At 42.4% G+C, this 22,453-nt stretch overlaps 1 protein-coding gene across 1 annotated transcript in view; it reads left to right on the top strand.

Annotated features, from left to right (window-relative positions):
- LOC104542053 (thrombospondin type-1 domain-containing protein 7B-like) overlaps positions 1-22,453 on the top strand; it is a gene marked incomplete at its 5' end in the record, with an annotated part of 34,630 nt that overhangs the window by 3,451 nt on the left and 8,726 nt on the right. Inside the window, 7 exons of the mRNA XM_010186253.1 lie at positions 7,590-7,731; positions 9,116-9,231; positions 9,756-9,873; positions 16,035-16,180; positions 21,186-21,345; positions 21,705-21,878; positions 21,968-22,063. Of these exons, the coding sequence (XP_010184555.1) occupies positions 7,590-7,731; positions 9,116-9,231; positions 9,756-9,873; positions 16,035-16,180; positions 21,186-21,345; positions 21,705-21,878; positions 21,968-22,063 (952 nt within the window). The remainder of the gene's footprint in view (positions 1-7,589; positions 7,732-9,115; positions 9,232-9,755; positions 9,874-16,034; positions 16,181-21,185; positions 21,346-21,704; positions 21,879-21,967; positions 22,064-22,453) is intronic.

The raw sequence follows: 22,453 nt of genomic DNA, 5'->3' as shown, positions 1-22,453 counted from the left end.
TGAAAGATCACGTCATGTTGAAATGAAAAAGCCAAACCTGGCTGCTCCTTTTCGAGCACATTTACATTCATATCGAACTAGCTGGCACTCTTTTAGTCGTAGCGCTCTTGTGAGGCAGCTGCCAAAGAGCATTCTGGGAAGTCTCCCTGTATCTCTGGCCATGTTTGGCTTGCTGGAGATAAAGAGGATTTATAAAACTTGACAAATTCCAGTTTGTAAGAAATGAGCAACCACAATTTCAGCCTCATCTTTGCCTGAGTAGCTCTTTGATCTGAGATATTTACCTAAGATCTTGGTCAGGGGAGAATGCCTTTCCCGTCGCTTTGGTGTTCTGCTCATATTTTGTAGAGTTGATAATAAATTTATCTTGATAGCGGAATAACCAACTCTTATCAGCTGAATATAAAAAGGCCTTTTAGATTATCCAGTTTACCTTTTGTCAATATGTCATTGTACTCTGGATACTTGCTGGGGTATTACTTGGTTTTATCTTGCAGCAATACTCTTCCCATGTGAATTTGCCACTTTCAGGATAGTAAATGATCTTGAATCATGTTGAAATCAATAAGTCATAAAGGTGGCGACTGCTTTGTCAAGAGGAAGTATTTTCTTCAATACTTCTTTCTGCTAAAACATTGTATGTCTTTTACCTTTTTTGGCTGCGTTTCCCTTTCGCTTTTAAATATTTGTGTTTCTAGAGTGGTCTTTTGTAATTTCAGATGCTCCCACATTACTTCTATGGGTATTTTTCAACCGAATTGCCATTTTTGTGTCTTGATTATGGTGCTATTTAACACTGTCCCACAAAGCTAAATTTTAATATTTAATATTTAATATCCCTCACTTTGCTGTGACCCAGAAAACGCAGCCATCTGAAATGTAATACTTTGAGGTTACTTTTGAGGTTTTGTCTCTTTACTGGATTCAAGAAACTCGTAATTACTGATTTAAAGCTTCCCTGTTATTCACACATCCTCTATTGTGAGAAGTAAGTTCAAATGGTTTTCCCTCTGATTGAAGACTATTTTTTGGCTCATAAAGTTTTCTTCTTTGTCGCTAAGTAACATCTACATAACTTAAATATCAAGGCTTTAAAGCCATTTAAAATAACAGTTTGAAGCTAGCTAGTTAGGAAAAAAAAATCATGAGCAAATTAGATTGACTTGCATTTTGCTTTGGAGATTTCGTATTCGTTCCAGCTACAATAGCGTGTTCAGTCAGACATCATCACTTGATTGCTCAAAGACCCAGCTAAACAATCTGGAAACCAAAATCCTATCATTTCTGTTACATATTCAGTGATCGAATAACATGCACTACCTGCGGTGTCTCGACTTTGTATTCATCTGACTTGGAAATGTAATTAATTGACTTCAGTTGAATTCATCAAAGCGTTCTTAAAAAGAGTTAATATGCGAGTTGTGCTACAAGTCCCTGAAATAATTACCTCAAATTTATTTTGTTAGCTCTCTGCTGCCATGCGGATGGCTGTCGCAGCCCCCGTAGCTGATCCGAGTGGCCTCCTTGTTTGCCTCAGCTGTTGGCATTTCTAGCAGCTAATTCGCAGAGGTCTGAAATTAGTTAATTATAGGAGGTTACAAGCCTAGTGAGTAAGAACAGCTGTCTCTGTTTCAGCGAGCATTTTCCTCATGGATCAATAGCGATGTGCAGCGCTTGGGACTTGCGACAATTGAGTTATTACTCTCTTGAATCTGCGGGGGGGGTGTAGTATCGCAATAGCTGATCGTATTAAAAGTGGCACCAGGCAATGCACCTCACTCTCAGGTTTTGCAGTGACTTTCATCATTGATGCAAACCAGAGTCATTATTTTCTGGAAATGCTTCCCCCCCCAAGCCAACTGGAAGAGAAATTGCGGACTCTTGTAGATGTTGGGACTCACTGAGGTTCTCACCACGACCTGTACCTTTATACACAGGTTTGGCGGAGGACCTGTGGTGTGAAGGCTGGGTTGAAGGCAGAGTTGTATTTCTAGCCCAGGAGATAAGTTTATGCGGGTCAAGCATGAGAATTACACTGGTCAAGGCTTTTCTGGAACAATGTACACTGCTCCTCATGCATAGCTGTGACTTCATTTTTTTGTATAGCTTCATCAAAAAGTTGGTAACTGCAGTATTTTTATGGAGTCGTCATTTTATTTTTATTCAACTTGGTTTAAACAGTCATTTTTAAATTGAGGCAGATAAGGTTTCAGAACTTAGATGCATCTCAAAAAGAAAATTTATGCAAATACATTTTCATTTCAAAAGGCTGTTCCTGTTATTGTAAATGGCTTGTTAAATTGTTACAAAACATCCACATTGGCGTGAACAATGTAATGGTTCATTGCACTGTTAAAAATAGTCAAACCCTGTTGCTGCCAACGCATTTCCCTTAGTTTGAGGTTGTATGTTTCCTTCTGAATAGCCAGTTAAATACAATGTGGCCAGCTATTTATAGTGCAGTGTGCTTTATACAAGCTCTTTGAGAAATTAAACAGCTCTTAAAGGGCTCTCTAATGGGTTACAACCTTTGTGCTGTACAATTATGATGCATACGAAAGCCTAGATCAATGGACAGCTTTTAAAATCCATCACAAAGAAAGTTTAATAGTGTATATTAATGTGTGATTATGTTAACAGCTCTTACTCTGGAACTTAGCATTCATAATCTTGCAGTTTTATTTTATTTTATTTAATGTCCTTCTCTTTCAGATCAAACTTTCTGTGCTTTGTCTGTTCCATTATTGTCTGGGGCAAAGGCTGGGTACATCCTTAGTGTATATTTATGTCCCTCACTTTTTATGTCAGCTTAAAACAGTGATAAGTGGTCATGGTTGAACAATGTGATTGGCTAAAAGAAATATTAAAAAATGCAGTAGTTAACAGTGCCAAGAATTCCTCCATAGAATCAAGATGATGGCTTTTATAATTTCTAAATGGTCCTTTGGAAAAACCTCTGATTCATTCCTACCTTAACATTTTATGTGCTTCTCGTTGCCTCAGGATATTTTGTTTCTGTAGTGGTTTATATAATCTGGCCTATAGATCCCTGGCTCTTGCTTGACTTTTTCATACTACATAGAAAAGGATAATGGAAATCCATACAGTAAAGTAGGCTGAAACAGTATATTTGTACTTGTAAAGGAATGTCCTGTGTCTGGGTATGAGGTCCTATTGCTGTAGGCTGTTAATGTGCGACCTGAGTTAGCCCCCCCTTGTGATTTCCATCCAGAAATTAATTCCCTTCTTATCACCAATACCAAAGGAAGCACACACCTGGATTACATATGGCATTCCTTACAGTCATCAAGAACGACTCTGGGCTAAATCCAACAAACACCACAATCTGTAAAACAAAGCTGCCAAACTGAGTTCCCACCTGACCTTGAAGGTACATGGAGTTCTCCAGGCCTCTCACCTTCTACCTCTGTTTTGTGGAACGTGTTTCCTCTCTTACTATTTATGGCCAGTCATTACCCAGGTTCATCATCCCACCTTCTTTTTTGCTTTCGTCTACGTGAGGTCTGTGCAAGAGTTGCTTAATCTGGACCCTGGCACTGATCAGTGAGCTCTGAAAAGTTATAGCAGCTGCACCGGGTTCTGCGTGACGCTCAGTTCAACCATCACCTGGCTTTGACACTGCCTAAATCTATCTTAATAAATCATTGCAATCGAAGTCTGTCACCTTGGCTTTCGATTTCTGTGTAGGGAGATTCGCTCTTATGCCCAATTCTCCCCCCTGTCATCATAGAATCGTAGAGTTGTTAAGGTTGGAAGAGACCTCTAAGATCAGCAAGTCCAACTGTCAACCTAACACATACCAAATTCTCCAACTATGGAAACTAGTTACAGGATTTATAGCCACAGACATAAAAATAAGTAGCATGACCGTAAAGAGATGATCCCAAAAATCCACATTGAATTTAAACTGTCACTGCTGAACACTTCTGTTTATGTACCAGCCTTTCTCGTGGCAGTGTTGTTGGCTGCACCTTTTCCTCCTTCCTTGTGCTACCACTGTGGAAGTGTTGGCTAATGCTGAGCACAACCAGTTGCGGTTGCCTTACAGGAGGTAATGGCTGGCTTAATGTGAAAATAATTAAAAAATTTATCTATGATCAGTGAAAGTAGTAGCTATTAATAGAACAGTAAAAGTAGGAAGTAGGAAGTAAAAGAATGTCTTTGAAAGTGTAGCATCCATTTAGTGGGAAGAGAGGAGTTGTAAATGGAGATACTCAGTAAAGGATTGCTGGATCACAGTGGGGTTTATTTATTCTAAACCCCCAAAATTGGAGATGCATGTATGCTTGTGATAAGAAATGGATTTCTGGTGGGGTAGAGCAGATAAAATCTTGATCCCCATATCTGAATGGTACCTTCACTATTTCGTATGAAGGAGTATTTGAATAGTCAAGTTGTTTTTGTAATTTTCTTCGTTTGTGAGACTATTCAGAATCAACCGCTTCCATAATCTTGCCCAAATATGAAATAGTTCTGTGAGATTGTCTTTAGTTACTCAGGTAATGTTTATTTCCTTTGTTGTCTTTTCTATAGTATTACTGACTGCTGTGTCTGTCCTACCTTCTAAAAATGTGATTTGCCATTGATGGTGATTGGTTTTTCTCTCCGTACTTTTTAAGATCCAAAACCAGGACCAGACACAAGCCATTGGTAGCGATGGCAGTGGTGACAGTGGTGACATTTTCCTCTTGCTGTGGGGCTAGCACGCTTCTCTCTGTTATTGCTTGTCAATACCCTCAGCATCTCCCCACTGGAAACATCCCCTCTTCTTTAACTTTCACCATTCTCATCCCCTAATGACTCTGAGTCTGCCAAGCCATCGCTCAACCTTTGCCACATCATAAATACTCAGTTTTTCCAGCCTGGGATTTTGGAGGGGTCCTGCAGGAGTTGTGCACCCAAGCCCATTGGGATTCCAGGGTAGTTGGATCCTCAGCTCAGCCTTGCTCCTTTGAAAATCCCAGCTTTCATCTTTCTCTTTGCAAGTCATTCCCTCCTGCCGCTTATTCAGTTCCATACATATTTGGCTCAATTTTTTACATCGTTAACTTGAAAGAGTAAGGCCAGAAAATCAATTATAAAACTAAATTGACTTCTCAATTGACGTAAAGAGAAATCCAACAAATAATATTACAGGATATTAGTTACAGTTTGCCGACTTTGAATTTTTACATGTTTCCCGTGTTCTCGGCTTGATTAAATGAACACTTTTCCTACAGAGGTTTTTTTTTATTATTCAAAACTAGTAAAAGTGGAAAGCTTATCGCATCAGCACTGGCTTCTGAACAACATGGCTCATCAGCGCAGCGGGAACGCCTGCCTCAGAGCTGCAGTATATTTATTATGTTTTATTTGGATCCTGGCAAACACCAAAGAGATTTTGACCTGTAGGGCTGGTCTGGTACCCGCCAGGAGGACATCTGAGAGGGAAAACGGTCCTGCTCGCCAGGAAACGTGGGTGGCTGCATGACAGCGCTGAGCTGCGTCAGTGCCCTGTAATCGAGCGCGACGGGGTGATTCTAGATGGGGAAAAATAGTGTTTTATTAAAAGGAGTCACTTATCTACAAATGATGCATATTTTCTGTCTGCAGGTTCTTATTTTGAAGGGAGCAAAAGCAGGTATTGCAGAGCTGGCAGACTTCACTTCTTTCACAGCATTCATTGATTTTTTTTTTCCTTTGGTAGCATAATGCAGAGAAACATTAAGTAAGGAGTAGCTACTGAGATACCTTCTTTGATTTTTTTTAATTTGTTTTGTTTTATTGGCAAATCATTTAAGTTATTAGTGTTAATTGTGAGGATGAACAGTCAGATTAGCTGTGGAAAAGGCAGTAAGGTATTGGTAAACACTTAGCATAGGGATAATTTTCAGATAATTAAGAGCAATTGGGCATTTTAGGGTATTTGAATAAGATTACCATTTAAAATTATTTGAAAAGGCGTGTGTTAGCAGTAAGAACATAGTGGAGTTTGCTTCACATAGTGTGAGCATAAGGAAAATAGGTCCTGACGATGTGTTTTAAGACTGGACCACACATTATTCCTGTTTGTCCTGGTATTTTTTCTCTTTAGTTATGTTATTATCTGCTGAGTAACTAATCCAGTTTGTAGCAGTTGGAGATCTAGATTTATGCTGCAATGCCATGACATTTCTCTTTAATATTCACAATACAGGAATTATCCACACTTTCACCTGAGCAGGGTTCAATGTTTGTAGGCAGTTTGTTGCATGATAATAAGCCTGAGGTTTTAAAGTGCTAGTTATTTTTTGTAATTAAAGGGTTTTAAATTCCCAAGCATTTATGAAAATTTATTTCTACATGCATTATGTTTTTTGGGCTTTTTTTGCTGTTCCTGAGCAATCTTTGACCCTAATGAGAGACTGTTAGGAATTAAATATCATCATCCTGTTCAGTAAATGGCTCTGAATACCTTTAATGGGGATTTATTTCCATTAGGTGTACTGGGACCGCTTCAACTTGCCCGTTCCCACTGTACTGGATTATGGAAAAACTCCACTGAGTTTCAGCGGGTCAGAGCCCCTACCCCTGGGGCTGCTTTTCTGTCCCAGCCTTGCAGTGCAAATGGCTATTACATATTCCTGTAATCAGAGTAAGCTTATTTAGACTTCTATTGTGATTTCATTTACCGAGACAAAGCAGCAATCCTCAGTGCTCTTCACCACCAATCAGCCGTGCCCGGTGTCACAAGTGTTTAATTTTTGGAACCATGACTCCTTCCTGAAACAGTTCCCCTTGGCAAGAGACGGGGGCTGGGGGCACCGCATTCCCCATGGCCCACCCAGTGCTTAAGCTATAGCCCCAGATGAAGTAAACCAAGGGAAAATAATTAAGAGATACATAGGCAGAGCTGGGTGTCTGCAGCAAAACAGAGAGGAAATCAGCCCCATGTCACAGTGTTAAGAGTGAGGATGGAGGACTGCTAAAAAAAAAACCCCAATTTTTGTGCTTGTGATGTACAAAAATGAATGAAAACCAGCGTCAGTTGGTTCATATTCCATGAAAATACAAATAAGGAAATCCTGGTTTGCAGGCAGTCAGACATCTGTGTTTGTATCACATACTTTGAAAAGTCATCCTGTCTTGTTGTCAGCATCATAACTGAGAGGCAATTACAAATGTCCGTCCTAGAAATGAAAGCTTTGCTGTAACATCAGTTATTACTTAAAAATGCATTAATTGTGCCAGAAGTCCTGTCCTGTTATTCAGTGCAATGGCATTTCACTGGAAGTCTTGGAAAGAGATGGAAAGTAGAGCACAGCAAAATGGCATGATCCCAAAGGATCCTTACAAAAAGTTATGGGAATAAATATTATAGGAGTGCCTAAAACAGGCAGATCAGGGTGGACAAAAGATGACTTCTAGTAATATTGTATTCTTACCTTTGAACCACATTTCTTTTCCTTCATGTGCTTTTAAGTATCTTTAGAACAAGCGTGATTATATGGTAGCTCGGTATGGCCATGGATGTGCACGTAACAACCCAGGAGGTCGGTGTCTGTATGATTTATGAGGCTCTCTTGTGCTGTCCATCGCTTTGTATATAGGTGTGTGATCCGAATATTATGCAAACCCGAACCCGACAAGTGCTGAGGTCTTCTGTCAACACAAAGCCCTGCCCTGAAGACTCACAGGTGAAGCCCTGTATTCTTAACCAAAATTGCTTCCAGTATCACTACAACCTAACAGGTAGGTACAGCTTTCCAATATATCCTTTGCAGGAAGCTACACCAATTGCAGTGTATATTAAATTTACGTTCTGCTTTTCCAAATATCTTTGCATAAACGATTCAACTCCTTAAAGGCTTTGTCCAGTTGCGGTTTTAGCTACTGATTAAAGCCTTGGCATTAGAAGAGTTACGTGTAGGCTTCACTGATTTCAATAAAGTTAATTACATGCCTAGGTCTTTACACGTTAGTGAACAAATGCACAATTTTTGTATTTAAATTCTCATTGCAGGTACACTGGAAATAAAGCAGGTTAAATGGGAGCTCTTCTTTTTGATGGGTTATCAACAGGATTAGTGACAAAATTCCAGTTAAAAGAGCACCATTTGTGCGATTCCAGTGAAGCCAATAATATGCAATAGAAGTCTGGTTCGAAGGCAATAGGGGTTATATGGCTGGGCATAGGATATTCAGAGCAAAATGTATTATTTAGGACTTTAGAAGCAATTAGATCTGTTGTGAACAAACAAAAAAAAAGAAAAATATCTGTTGTTTTGACCAGCTTGGATAAATGAGAATGGCAGAGAGAGCAGAGGAGATCTAAGGGGAGGTTGGGGGCTGGTGGGAAGGGGGAACAAAGCAGGAGAAAGTGTCATATCTGAATATAAACTCAGCCTGTTTGAAATAAAAGCCCTAGAAACACACAGGCAGCAGGACGATGCCTTTTTAATCATCACGATTCAGAAATGCAGAACATTTATGTGTTCATGTTTATCAGAGGTGGAAGATACAAAGTAATAGGTTTTCTTCTCTTATGCTTCCTATTTGTTGGTGGCGCATGGAAATTTGTGTTGTCCGTGTTATGCTTTTTTGTTTATTTTAAATGGGGTTTTAAGGCTTATTTTGGTTTAGTTGTATTCTGACCATCATAATTTCAGACAAGCAAGATAGGAATTTTGTTCTCATCGAAATACTGCTTTTATTTCACAAGGATTAGAGCTTAGTTATAAATAATGGAAAGCTTTGCCTTGAGTCAAGAAACAGGTTAAAGCAGAGTTACCCTTCAGAAACTTTCCCAGCCACTTTATCAAAGCGAAATTTTACTTCAGACAATGCCGTCTTGTAAATGCGCCAACTGGGTTGAACTGATACGCTTTATCAGCGTTTAACAGTGTTCTGTGCACTCTGACGCACGGCTGTCGGTAAGGGGATATCTGAGCGCAAAGCAAGGAGTTTCTCCTCCGCGGCTCGCTCGGTGTGAAGAGCAGCTCTTCTGTGGGGGTGGTTTTTGGGTTTGGGATGCCCTGATGCGGGGAGGTGCCGCGTTTGGGGAAGGTAAATGAAAATGTTGTGTCAAAAGGTGACGGCCATGATGTGCAGCACTGCGCCCTTTGCTTTGTTGCAGGCTGGAGTGGGTGCCAGCTGGGGGCCAACGCCAGCTGCGGGCACGGGGAGCGACGGCGCCTCCTCAGCTGCCAGCGCAGCGACGGGGCCATCGTCAGCACGCAGCTCTGCCAGCGGGTGAGCACGGCACAGCGTCTGCACGGGGCCACGAACCCACCGGGGGTCATTGTGTTTCTAGAGAGCCCCTGCCTTCTGACCTGCACCAGGGCATCATCTATAAATGGTGGAGAGGTTGTACTGGGAGTGCAGCAGTTGGGTGCTTTGGGGAACAAAAGCATCCCTGGGGTGTTAGTGGGTGGTGTCACCCATCGGCTCAAATGGGAGAATTTGGGGTTGGAGTGGCATGCATAGGGCTCAGCTGTAGACCCTGTACCATGGCTCCAACAGAGCTGGCCACCAGGGAGGTTGTGCCCTCCTAGAAGTTTGGGATTGTCCTTGCAGAGTAAGACCCACAATGAAGGACTCATAGATGTGAAATGCTTCAACACTGAAACTCTTTTCACTGGCTGCACCCTCAGTAAAACTCCCTGTAGGCAACAATGTTGGCATCCCACTGGAGTTGCTGGCAGTTTTTGAGCTCCTGACTTGATGGCCAGGGGTCCTGGGGAGCCTGATGCCTGTGTTTCCTTCTCATCTCACAGCTCCGCCTGGAGAAGCCGGTGCAGACGAGCAGCGGGTGTGTGGTGGGCTGTGCGGTGGACTGCCGGCTCTCGGCGTGGTCAGCCTGGTCGCAGTGCTCCCACACGTGTGGCGCTGGCGGTGAGTCCCCCCCTATCCCTCTGGCCCTTTTTTCCCTATCCCATGTTTCAGCAATGCAGCCCAGAGGGGACCCCCAGCCCCAGGTGGGCTCACTAAGTTCCCAAGCAGGGGTACAGAGCACAGGCATTGCCCCAAGCCACACCGAGCCCTTCAGATGTCGTTTTTGGAAACTCTAGAGGTCCTGACGTGTTAGTTTTTTTGAACAGAGCAGTACCTACAGTGAAAAATGCAACTTAGGAAACACATGGACAGATGCCTGGGGGATTATTTTATCAACTAATTCAACCTCTCAGAAGTCAGTCATAAGAAACATTAACCCCTGAGAGAGGGGGAATACGCAGAGCTGGCAAAGAGCTGGGGGGAGATACAGGATTCTTAAGAAACAGATAAATAACTAAATACAGATACTCTGATGAAGTTATTTTTAATAACATCATTACATCCCATTACAGATAAAAGACTATTTTTCATCATTTAGTATATGCCCTTGTCTCCATCTTGTAGCCACAGGTCCCTTAATACTTGTAGGACTCCAGCAACTTCAGCGAGGTTTTCTATAGCCACTAATGCTCACCAGCATACAATAAGTGACAGGATTAGGACCTTTTCAAACTGTATATGGTTTAAAAAACCTTTTTGAGTATTGACATAAGGAAATGTGTTGAAGTTTTTGTTCAAAATAAGCTTATGACATTATTTCCCAGGCTTCTGATGTGCATTAGACGTACAGCTAATGGTCCTTAAGATTTGAGAGCCATAATGTGTATTTGAATCAAATTCGCTTAAGGTCAAAAAGAAAAAAGCTCTTAACTTCCATAAAGGGATGCCTTCAGATGGATTTCAGAGATCAAAGCATGTTACAGAAAAAGCTTAATATTAGATTAGTGGTGTTCTTTCTTTGCTGAGCTTTTAGCCCTTTTGTAAAGTAGTGCTGTCTTAACAGAAATGAATAATTCATAGACAGTGTTTTAACAACAACACGCTAGGAATACTGTTAATTCCAAATTTTATTTTTTCTTCAAAACCCGTTTTGGAGTGTTAATGCTCATGTTGCTGAATGGACTTAAATTATTATTCAAAATAAACAAAACTGTGTGCAAAAACAGGTTGTAACTTCTTTGTGGCTTTTCGCATGCCAGCGGAGCAGCTCATCATATAATGCCCGAAGATTTTTTGTCCTGAGCTCTTACATTGCAGGGTTTGCAAAGGGATGTATGTACTTGAGTAAAGGTACTTCTTGTATTCTGCTTCTGATCCTGAAATGCTTACGCAAATCCTAAAGATGGGTTAAAGAGCTGATGGTTCCAAATGTATGCAAGGAGCAAACAGTTACTTCATGTCCTAAATCAGAGCTGGGCTTCTGAGAGATCTTCAGAGGAGATCTGGAAATGCCCATGCCCTGCTGCAGTGGAAGAGTGTCCTGGCTGGATGTGCCCAACCTCCCTAAGGCTGCTTGACCCACACAGTCGAGCCCAAGCTCGGCTCCGTCTGTGGGTCACCTTCTGGTCCTCAAAGACCATAACTCCCTTGTACTGCTACCTAGAGAGCTGGCTGAGGCCAGGGACATGTACAGTTACTGTTTTGTGAACCTATGGCAGCTGAGCAGCTGGGAAAGCTGTCTTAAAAATTGTATCATGAAGAAACCGGGTTTTGCTCAGTCCTCCTCTATCATTCGAATAGCTTTCTGAGGACCCAAGAGTCTTCTGAATCTCACCCCAAAGCAAGACCATCAATGAAACAAAACTGCTTTGCATCCGAGTTATTCCAAGTGTGTGGAGTCCTGATCTGACTTTTGCAGCAGCAACCCTCAAGCGAGGAGCTACCCTGATATCACACATCCATGATGGGGGCACCTGAGCACCAGTCCTGCAGTGGTGGCCTTTGAGTGGTTCCAGCAGCAGAAACACCATCGTTTCAGCTTCTTCACCAAGTTCCAGTTGGTGATAAATGCTACTTGATGGGATTATCAGAGAAGACGCTAATTATACACTCATCTGCAGGTGATATTTCACAAATAAATACAATGAGGGTTTCCTACCTGAAGGCTCACAGACTGCAATACTTTTGAAATCATCGCGAATTTCTCATTAGCATTTGTGAGAACAGGATGAAACCTCAAATTAGACGCTGAAAACCAAAGGATGACAATAAACGAGCTGTGGGAATCGGCTGTAGTAAACACTGATTCAGCTTCCCTCTGCCAAATAAGTAATTGCCCGCTATTTAATAAAGCTAAAGTGTAGGACTTGGACGCACACTTCTCAGAAATAATTTGCAGCAAATCAGTTGCGTGCACCATTACTGGCTCCGCTCACAATTATATTCTGCTTTTCTGGCTTTTCTTGGAGAGTGTGAAGGGCCTGCTGAAGTACCATAAACAGCTTCAAAGAGAAACATAATGTAAACATCGTTCAGATCAAAATTTAGTGTTGCTGCTTTTACGTTTTCATGTGTTTCTTAACTCAAGCATTGTTGCTAACATTTCTGTTCGGTCCATCTCCTCCAGTAACTTGGCTTGCTGTGATATGTTTTAATGGATGGTACCTTTCTCTTGCCCAGGTTTTATTTTATGGAACAATGCATTTAAACATGAAGTGGTGCTGCTGCGTGCGTGTGTGGCGCTGACAGCTAATATGCTTCTGGTACATAGCAGCCAAAGGCGAATATATTGATTTTTATAAATGATGATGAGTAAAGTAGATCTCTCTTTCCTGCCTACGGAGATGTGTAACTGATACTCGCCTGTTGCAGCTGTAGTTGTGGGCAGCATCTGTTCAGGATGCTGGTGAGGGCTTTAGGCTGACGTTGGGTTATAGATGAGGGCTCCTCATACCAGTTGCCGTACTGCTATGAGAAGATGTATAGTGCTGCGTTAATGGATTGTGCTCCCACGGCCTGAATCAAAGATGTTTGGTACGGATAATCCCCAGCACATTGTATTTCCTTTGTTAAGGGAAACAAATACATGAGGATGCTGAATTTTTCTACAGAAACATTTTCCAGTCCCGTATAATTTGTCCTAAGTTGTCTTAACGGGAGTGCTAAATAGGATAAAAATACCCAAACCCGTGCTTTGCTGCTTATAAAGCTGACTTCACCAGATAAATTATGGGAATTACCTGAGTTACCCAGTGTCCTCAGAGCCCCAGAAGAGACTGTAATGGGTTGTAGAGACATCCACCCCAACACCGAACTGACCCATGGGACAGAAATGAAGTGGACGGGGATGTGCAGACATCTGAAAAATCTGGTGGTTACATTTTTACTTATTCTTCACCAGTTTGGGAAAACATCAGTGGGTTTGGCTCCTGAAGAAGAAATGTTTGTGACTTTTTCTCGGTTGCTACTCAAAGTCGTTGAGCTCTGGTTCAGTGGTGCTGTGAGACATTGATGGAAGAGGGGCCACCAACACCACTTCCAGAGCTGTGAACTGCTGGTGGGACTGGAAGTAGATTAAAAGCCCCATTTATCACCAGTCCCGTTGCTTGAAACTGGACCTAACCTGACCTTCAGGCTGTATTTTAGTGACTTGATCCCTGCTCTGGTCTTGCATCACTTGATGGGGCTGCGTTTGGGCTCTGCTCATGCTCTTCAAACAGAGACCGACGTGGCAGCAATTTTGACTGGAATGAGCTCTAGCAGGAGTTTTAATCATCTTGGTTTCAGCCTTGTAGCATCACTTTGTGGGGATACAATGCAAAGGAACGGCAAGATTTTTTGAGGGTAAAAAATCATCATCTTCTGATTTGAGAATGTGATCCTGCGTTTCTGAGATGAAAATTTAGCTGCTGCTACTAAATACAGTTTTAAGTGACCAGCATTAACAAGACTCATCTTTTTTTTCCCCTTTCAAAACTAATGACAAATTTGAGGATATGAAGGATATTGAGGATACTTGTTTTCAATTTTCAGCACACATTCTGTCTTAATTTTTATATCATTAAAGACTTCAGAGCGGAGGAAACAGATGTGGCCAATTCATTGGGAAATTCAAGAAAAAGTCATTGGAGAATTAACGAAACATCTAGGATTGCTTCGATTCTTCCAGAGTTTGTCTTGGAAACAAATTAATTTCAGATGCAGTGAGATTCTGTTGTTGTTTTCTGCAAAAGCTAAGCTATTGAAAAAGTAAAGACCAGGAGTTTTTCTTCTACTTGAGTGGTAACCAAGCACCTAGATAGTGTCTGTGGAGTGAGGAAAAAATCAAAGCTTTAAGAAAGTCACTGCGTGATTGCGCAAAGAAGGATTTCAACAAAATTTCTTTCATCAGTGATTTATTCACAGTATAAAGGGAAAGCGATAGACTAAATGAGTCAAGAACCAGCTGACCGTTGTGCCTGTAGTGAGTTTAAAAGGTCTGGATTACCAACTGCAGGAAAATAAAATGTTAATTAATACAGAGTGGTTGTTAATTCCTCTTAAAAGGAAAATCATGTTTTCTTTTCAGTGATCTTCCCATTTACATTTTGCTAGAAAGATGTTCAACAGAGTGCACGAAAGGAAATTATTTCTTTAATTAAAACAGCATGATGAATGCTTCAGGCTTCCAGGTCCCTCCTGATGAAATCAGAGTTTTTGAGCTTATGAGATCTCCTTTTCTGTTTTGGGAGCTCATACCTGGTGGGGCCATGGAGCTCCTTGGCCCTGGTGAGCTGCTTGCCCCAGGGCATCCCAAAAACCCCACAGGCCATGGGCTTCCCATCCTTTCCCAAATTTCATTTGGCTGTGCTTGCCAGCCCTCTGACTCCCAGTGAACCGCAGGGGTTTCTCACTTGTCCTTTCCGCTCAGCTGGTAGGACTTTTTTACACCTCCTAATGTGTCTGATTCCGTGGTGGCTGAATACACCGTCATGAGGATAAGAGCTTTTATCAGCCCTTCTGTTACAAACTCCTCGTGTGCAGATTAGAACTGCAAGAGGAAGAAGTCCTAAAATTGGTTTAAATGGGTTTAAAATGGAATTCAATGGGTCAGAGCATGGGAATAGCGCTGTAAAGGTAAGAGAGCTTGCTGAGGTATCCATCAGTAGCTTTGTCAGGTGTGTCTGCTATTAATTTTTATTTGCTAGAATGCTTTTGGGCCTGCTGCTCTGCAGACAGGCAGTTTGGCAGTTATTAGCAATGTACCTCAAACCCAGCTGCAGGACCGCTAATTAACAAGTGCACACATAAATAGCTGGGAGAAGGATCTGGCTGCATATCGCAGCCTCCCCACTTTGCAGGGGGGGTTTGCCTCTCCCCCGGACTCCCCTCCGCTCACGATTGCAGCTGAACGCCTGCGTTACAAACGGGAGAGCTCCACCAAGGCGTAATCTCTTTCCTTCTCAGCGAGTTGGCAATTACAGCTCACATCTGTCTTGTTGTGTGTGCGTGCCCTTATTAGCCAGACCTTTTATTTTTTTTAAAATGCCTCTCAAATCCACGCCTATTGGAAGTCAAGGCAGAAATTTTATCCCCAGCACAATTCTCTGCATCCTGTTGCATAAGGGCTTTTTTTTATTCTCTCTTTTCTTTATAATTGGAGCCAGGATTCTAATTGAAACGTTTTGAGTGAAAACATTCCTCGAAGTAAATGGACGGCAAAGGAGGCGGAAATGGAATTGCCGTAACTTTAATGAATATATTCAGTTTTATTATTTCAAAAGTAGTAACATAATTGCTTTTTCTGTTCAGTGGCTGAAGAAGTTTTCACCAATAATAAATAGGATTTTAATGGAAATGGCAGAAGTGGTTATGGACGGTAATAGCCACCAGAGTGTTTGCAGTTTTCAAATTAGATGCACATAATTGGTCATAAAAGGAAAATTTCATTTGTTAAAAATCTCTGGAAACATATTGAATGTGCAACGCTGGAAATGATGCTGCCACAGGAATTATGTTCTTGTCATATTTAATAATCAGGATTTAGTCAAGTATTTAAATGCGTTGCATCAACAAATAATATATTTGGAAAACATACAAAATTGCGTGTAAGAATATCAGTGACTGCATCGCTTAGACTGAATCATTGCATCCATATTATCCAAATGGTCTTCTCGATTAATTGCTTTTGTTAACAGATTTTAGTGGTGAAAATGAACTGGGAGTCATGATAAATGACCCAGTCTGCATTCCCTACTCCTCGGGGTGTTCCTCACCGTGTCCTGTCTTCTCCCCTCGCCTAGGCCAGATGGTGCGTGGGCGCTCGGTGGTCCTGCGGGCAGCGGGTGAGGGCAGGCCCTGCCCGGAGCAGCTCACCCAGCACCGCAGCTGCCCGGTGAAGCCCTGCTACAGCTGGCTGCTGGGCCCGTGGTCTCCCTGCACGCTCCAGGTACGCCTTTCTCCAGCCCTCCCCAAGGGCTCTTCATGGTCGGGGTCAATGACAAAAATCATCATTACATGGCAGGATGGATTGAGGCCGCCGGTCGTGGGTCGGAGGGGTCTCTACAGCTGTTGAAGGTGCTTGGTGTGATCTGTAGGAAAGCAGGGAGCAGTAAACCTCTGCGCCTCATCTTCCAGCCATCAGCAGCGATTTATAGCAGTACGGGTTCAAGTACCACCAGCTTATAGGGGTAGTAAAGGAGTTTTATGGAGTAAATGTGCTTGGGTGGGGATAGTCGTGGTGACCTATGATTTAATTATATAAAATAGCTCTAACAAGAAAACAGATGCACTACATTTCAAGAGAGCTTAGTCTTTTAAAGCATTTTTTACCTTTTTCTTTTTTTAAAGTACAGTATAGGAGGTCTTTCCCACAAGGTCCCTGGTACAATAATGTGAGTTACTGTATGAAGTGCTGGTTTCCACTTTCTCCTTAGCCTGGCTGTCTTATTAATGATCTAAAAATGGCTGGATTCAGTTGCCATGTGCTGTACCTATGCTCAGCGCCTCTGCTCAGCACCGGAGCCGTCATTTTTTCACTGCCAGTGATTTGCATCGGGCTAGAATTGACTTCTTTTTCCCCTCTCTGTTATTTCTCCTCTCCTTATCTGTTAGGTCACATTTCCAATATTATAAGGTATTAGTCAGTAACCCAGTTTAAGCAGGGGTGAATTTTTCACACTGAAGTTTCTTGGGCAGAGTGAAGTCCTCAGGCTGCTTAAAGCCAGTTTTTTGGAGATGCTGGTGGGAGCAGTGTGGTTGGGGTGGGAAACGGCCCTGTCTGGTCCCAGGGGACAGGATTTCTGCGTGGATCTGTAGCTGCTTCTCCACATGATACCATGTAGGAGGTTGAAGCCGATATTGTGAATAAAGACACATCCCCTGGGTTTTCTGCCTTGCCCTCTACCACACTGCAAACACCTCGAATACCTGCTTGGTTTCTAGATGCGGTAGGTGGACGTGTGGCGAATGCTGTGGGTGGCAGAATAGATACCCAGAATTTCCCAGGTTTTCACAGATGAAATCTGGAGTGTGACGGTCTCTGGACAGTCCAAGACCAGAGAAACAGAAATATATTTGTATTTTGTATAATGTTCAACAACTGATTGCAACCAAGAATGTGAATGTGGTCCTTGTGTGTGCTGCACTCAGTATTTATTTAGGTATAGCATAAATATAACAAAATGATAACATCAGCTGATATTTTGACCAGCTAAAGCAAGCAAATTCTGTTAAACATTAGGAAAGAGACCTTCAGCTGTAGGAGCTAACGTAGCAGATATAAGAATTAGTAGGGAAGCTGAATTAACGCCTTGGCATACTCCAGATAAATAACACCTCGTGCAGATTAAAAGTGTGCGCATCCAGAACACAGCTAAATTTCAGCTCAGGGCAAGTAATCACAGCCGTCCCTAACCCAGATACCATCCCGTGCTTTCCATGAGATAGAGCCTGCTTCCCTCCTTAAATTACCGTGATGTAGTTTCTCTGCCCTTTGCTTTGTTTTGGAGAGGAGCCATTTTATTCCCCTTCAGCTCTCTTTAATGAGGTGCTTAGGAATTAAATGTAGTTCATAAATACAGGGTGATTTATTCCTGCGCTATACTTGAAAAGAAGCTTAAGCTTATTTTCTAAAGAAAGCATTCACAAGTCCTGTTTTCAAGGGTGCTTTGTGAAATAAGGTGAATACATCCTATGCTAAGACCAAAATGCATATTGTGAAAGTGTCTTCCTGAAATAATATAAACAGGACAATTAATTACAAGGCTAAAATATTTTTCCTTGTGTTTTGAGATAACTGAGACTGCATTTCTTAATTGTAGAAGGACTATTTTATGCTACATTGACTTCATGTGAATAATTAGGGGTTCTGTATTGCTGATTTGCACAGCACGGACATAGGTGTGTTGCTCTCCAGGTAATTCCATGTCAGGGGCACACCTCCCTTCTGCTGCATTCAGAGGGATGCAGGACTTGGGAAATGGTCCATACATCTGTCTTAAAGGGTTACATTCCATTAATCATTTTCCTACTGGACTTGAAGTGATTTACCCTGATTAGCAAAAAAAAAAAATAATTAGCAGTGGCTGACACTGTTCATAATTTTTCCATTAAAGGAATATAAATGAGGTAGCTAGACATTTTCAAGCACTAGCTGCCTAACACTCATAAGAAGACCAAGAACTCTTCCTTTCTAACGTGTTTTAAAAGTACTCCCTTAAATGTGATCATGCGACGATTCCTCATTAGAGAAAACTTTTACCTGATTAAATGCTCATCAACCTGAGAAAGCGTTGCCCAATCAACTCTTTACCTAAAATAATTGTGAACAGACGTGAACCCCAGTAAAAGCTGAGAAGGGAAAACTTTTCTTAGAGGGCAAAGCATCCCATTAGGACTCATATCCCTTGTCTTATCAGTGTGTTATGTGTGGAAAGTATCGGAGGGTGATGGTAGACAAGGTTTGTGTGGATGCTGTTAGCATGTTGGTCAATTCAAGAGGTACCTACCTGGCTGTCCAAAGGGCAGAGGGTGGGGGAAGAGAGAGAGAGGGAAGAGAGGTCGAGGCTCCATGCAGGTGGGGCCTGTACCTCCAGGCTGTATTTAGGGGACCCAGGGTGGGTTCTGCATCCTCCATAGTGGTTGGTATAGAAATCTTTGGAGCCAAATGGGGGGAGTCCCCTCTGTAAGTCAAATCCCCACATGTTTCCTGCCAGGAGCTCGTGACTCAGGAGGCAAATCCTAGTTCTCAGCAAACCTCAGATGGTCACATCTTCCAAAGAGCATTTACAATACAGATTTGATCTCCCGAGTTTTGAATATGTGATCATCTCCGTGGCAGCTCTCCTCTGATGAAGAGCTATTCCCTGCATCCTCAGCGTGCCATTACTGCAGCGACCTTCCTCTGGTTCCACACCTATTAATTACATCTCCAAATGTATAATTGTGGGGACATGAATAATTTTTAAGATTATAAGGAAGTTAATGCCGTGTTCCTGCATTGCTTATGACCTTGCCAAATATACCAAAACCCATCTCCCTCCATAAATGACAGGACAGCATTTCATCTTTTAAGCGTGCTCAATTGATTGTAAAAACACGCTGCTGGTCTTGAAAGGAAGGAGGCAAATGGAAGGCACTGTTAGAATGTGAACCTAAATCATTGGAATTGTTTGAGAGTCCATGGTTTCTTATAATTTTTATTCTAAACATTGGAAAATATGAATGTATTTCCAATATTGCATGATGGAAGAATGAAGAATGTTACATGTGGACTTTTACAGTGGAGACTGCAACACCAAATTTTTTTCTCCCCTATTATTTATATTTATATCTCAGTATTCATAGAACTATTTATATATTGATATGTATATAATTACTTACATGTTGTTTACAGAAGAAGTATCTTTTCTAAAACATTTTTTTGTACATTCCAGTAATCTTTAGTTGTGCCTTGAGCCACTCAGAGCTGGAAAAACACTGCAGTTTGATTAGTGCCAGAGAATTTTTCCTCAAGAATTTTCTCCATATCATCTTCTGTCTCCACCAGCCATTTCTAGGAGCTGTAACCCAATTGACAGCTGCATGAGTTACTCACACACCATTACTCTCAGACCGCAATGGAGGTTTCAGTGGTGAAACGGTAATTTAGAACAGTAAGTTACACACCGGCGAAAGTGAAACACGGTGTTAAAAACTTGAAATCTGGCTGCATACAGTAAATCTGCACTAATACTTCTCCCAGATGCTTTCGATTAGCAACTGCTCTAAATCCAGCGAGTTATGCTCTTATTTCCATTTTGTTGTGGGCCTGCAAGAGAAGGAATGGAAGCATGGGAAAGCTACCAGAGGTATGCGGGAGAGCGCAATGAATGCGCTCGGTCGGGACTGTTCTGTCCTGCAGATGAAGTCCGTTTTAAAAGTATCCACCAAGGGAGCACTTCCCCTGGTTATGTAGAAGCAGTGTTTCATCTTTCTTCTGGAGTTTTATTTACTGAATTTTGTAAAGGGCCGTTTCTGCATGGCTTCAGGCACATGTTCATAAAGCATCTCGCAGGGTCAAAGGTGCGCACCTCAAACATCATCGCGGCTCTGCTTTTTCAGATGACGATGAAACAACCCCAGCCTCTAAAAACAGCCTCAGTGCTTCAGTCCTTCCAGCATCCTCGGCCCTTGATCATCGCTTCAGCCAGACAGTATTGATTTTCTCTTAAAGGAAGTCGTCTTCAGCACGTGGCTTGGTGTATGGCCAAGTATTTCAGAACTGGGCTGATGAGTGTGGAGTGGCCCAGATGGAGCCTCCTATTGCTTGTTCAAATGGGGTTCAACATGAACAGGCGATGGCTGACTTTGGGTGATGTTTTGGTAGAGGATGTGCCATGACTTGGTAATCTATATACTGCAGAACCAGCGGCTCCTGTTAAGAAATTACACAGCCTAGTGTGCAGTAACCCTTGCAGTCTGGTTAAGGATTTTAAGGCTGGAGGATTTTTGCTGTTGCAGGGTTTAAACCATGTAAGTGTTCTTGTTGGGCTGTTATTGTCAAAGAAGGTGAGTGAAAATGTCCATTCCTTATGGACAACCTCTGCTCTTGGCCTCTTTAGAGAAGCCAAAAATTTCTGTGTTCATGTAACTAGGCACTAAATAAGAGTCATTAAATTCACTAGCTCTAGTAAAGGGCATGAAGGGCTGACCCCAAAGACAGTATTCATCTTCTGTGGTACCCACCTCTTCTCCTGCTTTGGGTACAGCATGCTTTTCTGTGACTCTGCCCCTGCCTCAGAGCTTCTGTGGAGATGTGTACAGAGATCTCCATCTGTCTTCCCATAGCTGAGGATACTGTTGCAGTTCAAGGACCAAATTTGTCTCTTTAAAGTCTTTTTAGGTGGAATCAACTGTATTTCTTCTGTCATCTGCTAACATCAGCACTCTGTGTCTCTGTTATCATTTCATAGGGTGGACAGTGTGGAGATGGATTGCAAGTCCGCAACCTCACATGTGTAGTGCACGATGCATCTGTTTCTGCTACCTACAAACCAGTAGAAAAGGCGTTATGTGGTGAGCTGCCAGCGAAAGAGAGTGTGCTGCAGTTACCGTGCTCTGTGCCTTGCCCAGGTAAAGCCTTCGGACAGCCCGGGTGCATTTCTGCTTGTGATAGCTGTCCGAGATGGAGCTGCTCCCATAGCTCTGAGTACTGTCAGTCACCATAGTAAGAGTTTGTACTTCAGTAGATCAGGTAAATGCTCAGACTGCTGTTTCTAGGTCACCTGAAAAATACTTCCTTTTCTTTTTTTGTTTTGTTTTCTTTTTTGAGGAAATGAGATTCCCCATGAAGCAGAAAATCTGAATAATACATACCACTGGGTGGTAAACTGGGGGTATTTCACTATTACAGTTGCTGTATGCTTATGTTATCCTTTTCCTTTAAGGCTGATTCCTTTTGAAATCCTGTGATTTATTCTCTCACCATGCAGGTGACTGCCACCTGACAGAGTGGTCGGAGTGGAGCTCCTGTGAGCTTACCTGCATTAATGGCAGGAGCTTCGAGACAACAGGTCGCCAGTCCCGATCCAGGGCGTTTATCGTTCAGTCTCCTGAGAACCAGGAGAGCTGCTCCGGACAAGCAATGGAAACACGGCCTTGCTCAGGTATTGTGGCCACGGCACTGCTTCCTCCTGTTGAAGAGTTTATTCTGGTTCTGTTACAAGGTGAAGAGTAACTGGTGTTGATATTGCAGGAGGGAAGTGTTACGACTACCTGTGGAAAACCAGCCTTTGGCAAGACAACGTACGCACAGTGTGGTGTCAGCGCTCAGATGGAATAAATGTCACAGGTACATCCAAAAATGGCCATGCACAGCTATGAATGAAAAGTCTCTATCCAGGTTTTTCTTCTGCATCAGTTGCTCAGAGGGCAGCTGGACAGCCCTTCTAACTCCTCCAGAATTTCACTTCAGATCTGTGTGTGGGAAGGACAGATGGGAGCTCACTGGCCTTGCTGCTAGGTCGACATCACACTTGTCATTACATGAGAGTATTTGGGAGAGTTACCCCTACTGTGGGGTTGGTCATGGGAAGAAATGAATGTACATGTTCTAAAAGGGCTTCCTGGGCTGGCTTGCACAGCTGTCAGCGTAGCCTTCCTGTAACTGCGGAGAACAGAAGAGAGCATCACACGCGTGGCAGAGAGCCCAGCTCCTGCACCTCTTCTGTTCAGCACACAG

Source organism: Mesitornis unicolor, unplaced genomic scaffold, assembly GCF_000695765.1.
Source record: "Mesitornis unicolor isolate BGI_N332 unplaced genomic scaffold, ASM69576v1 scaffold1626, whole genome shotgun sequence".
NCBI classification, from domain to species: Eukaryota; Metazoa; Chordata; class Aves; order Mesitornithiformes; family Mesitornithidae; genus Mesitornis; species Mesitornis unicolor.
Note: the sequence above shows the minus strand (reverse complement) of the source record. Positions and strands in the feature narration are given on the sequence as shown.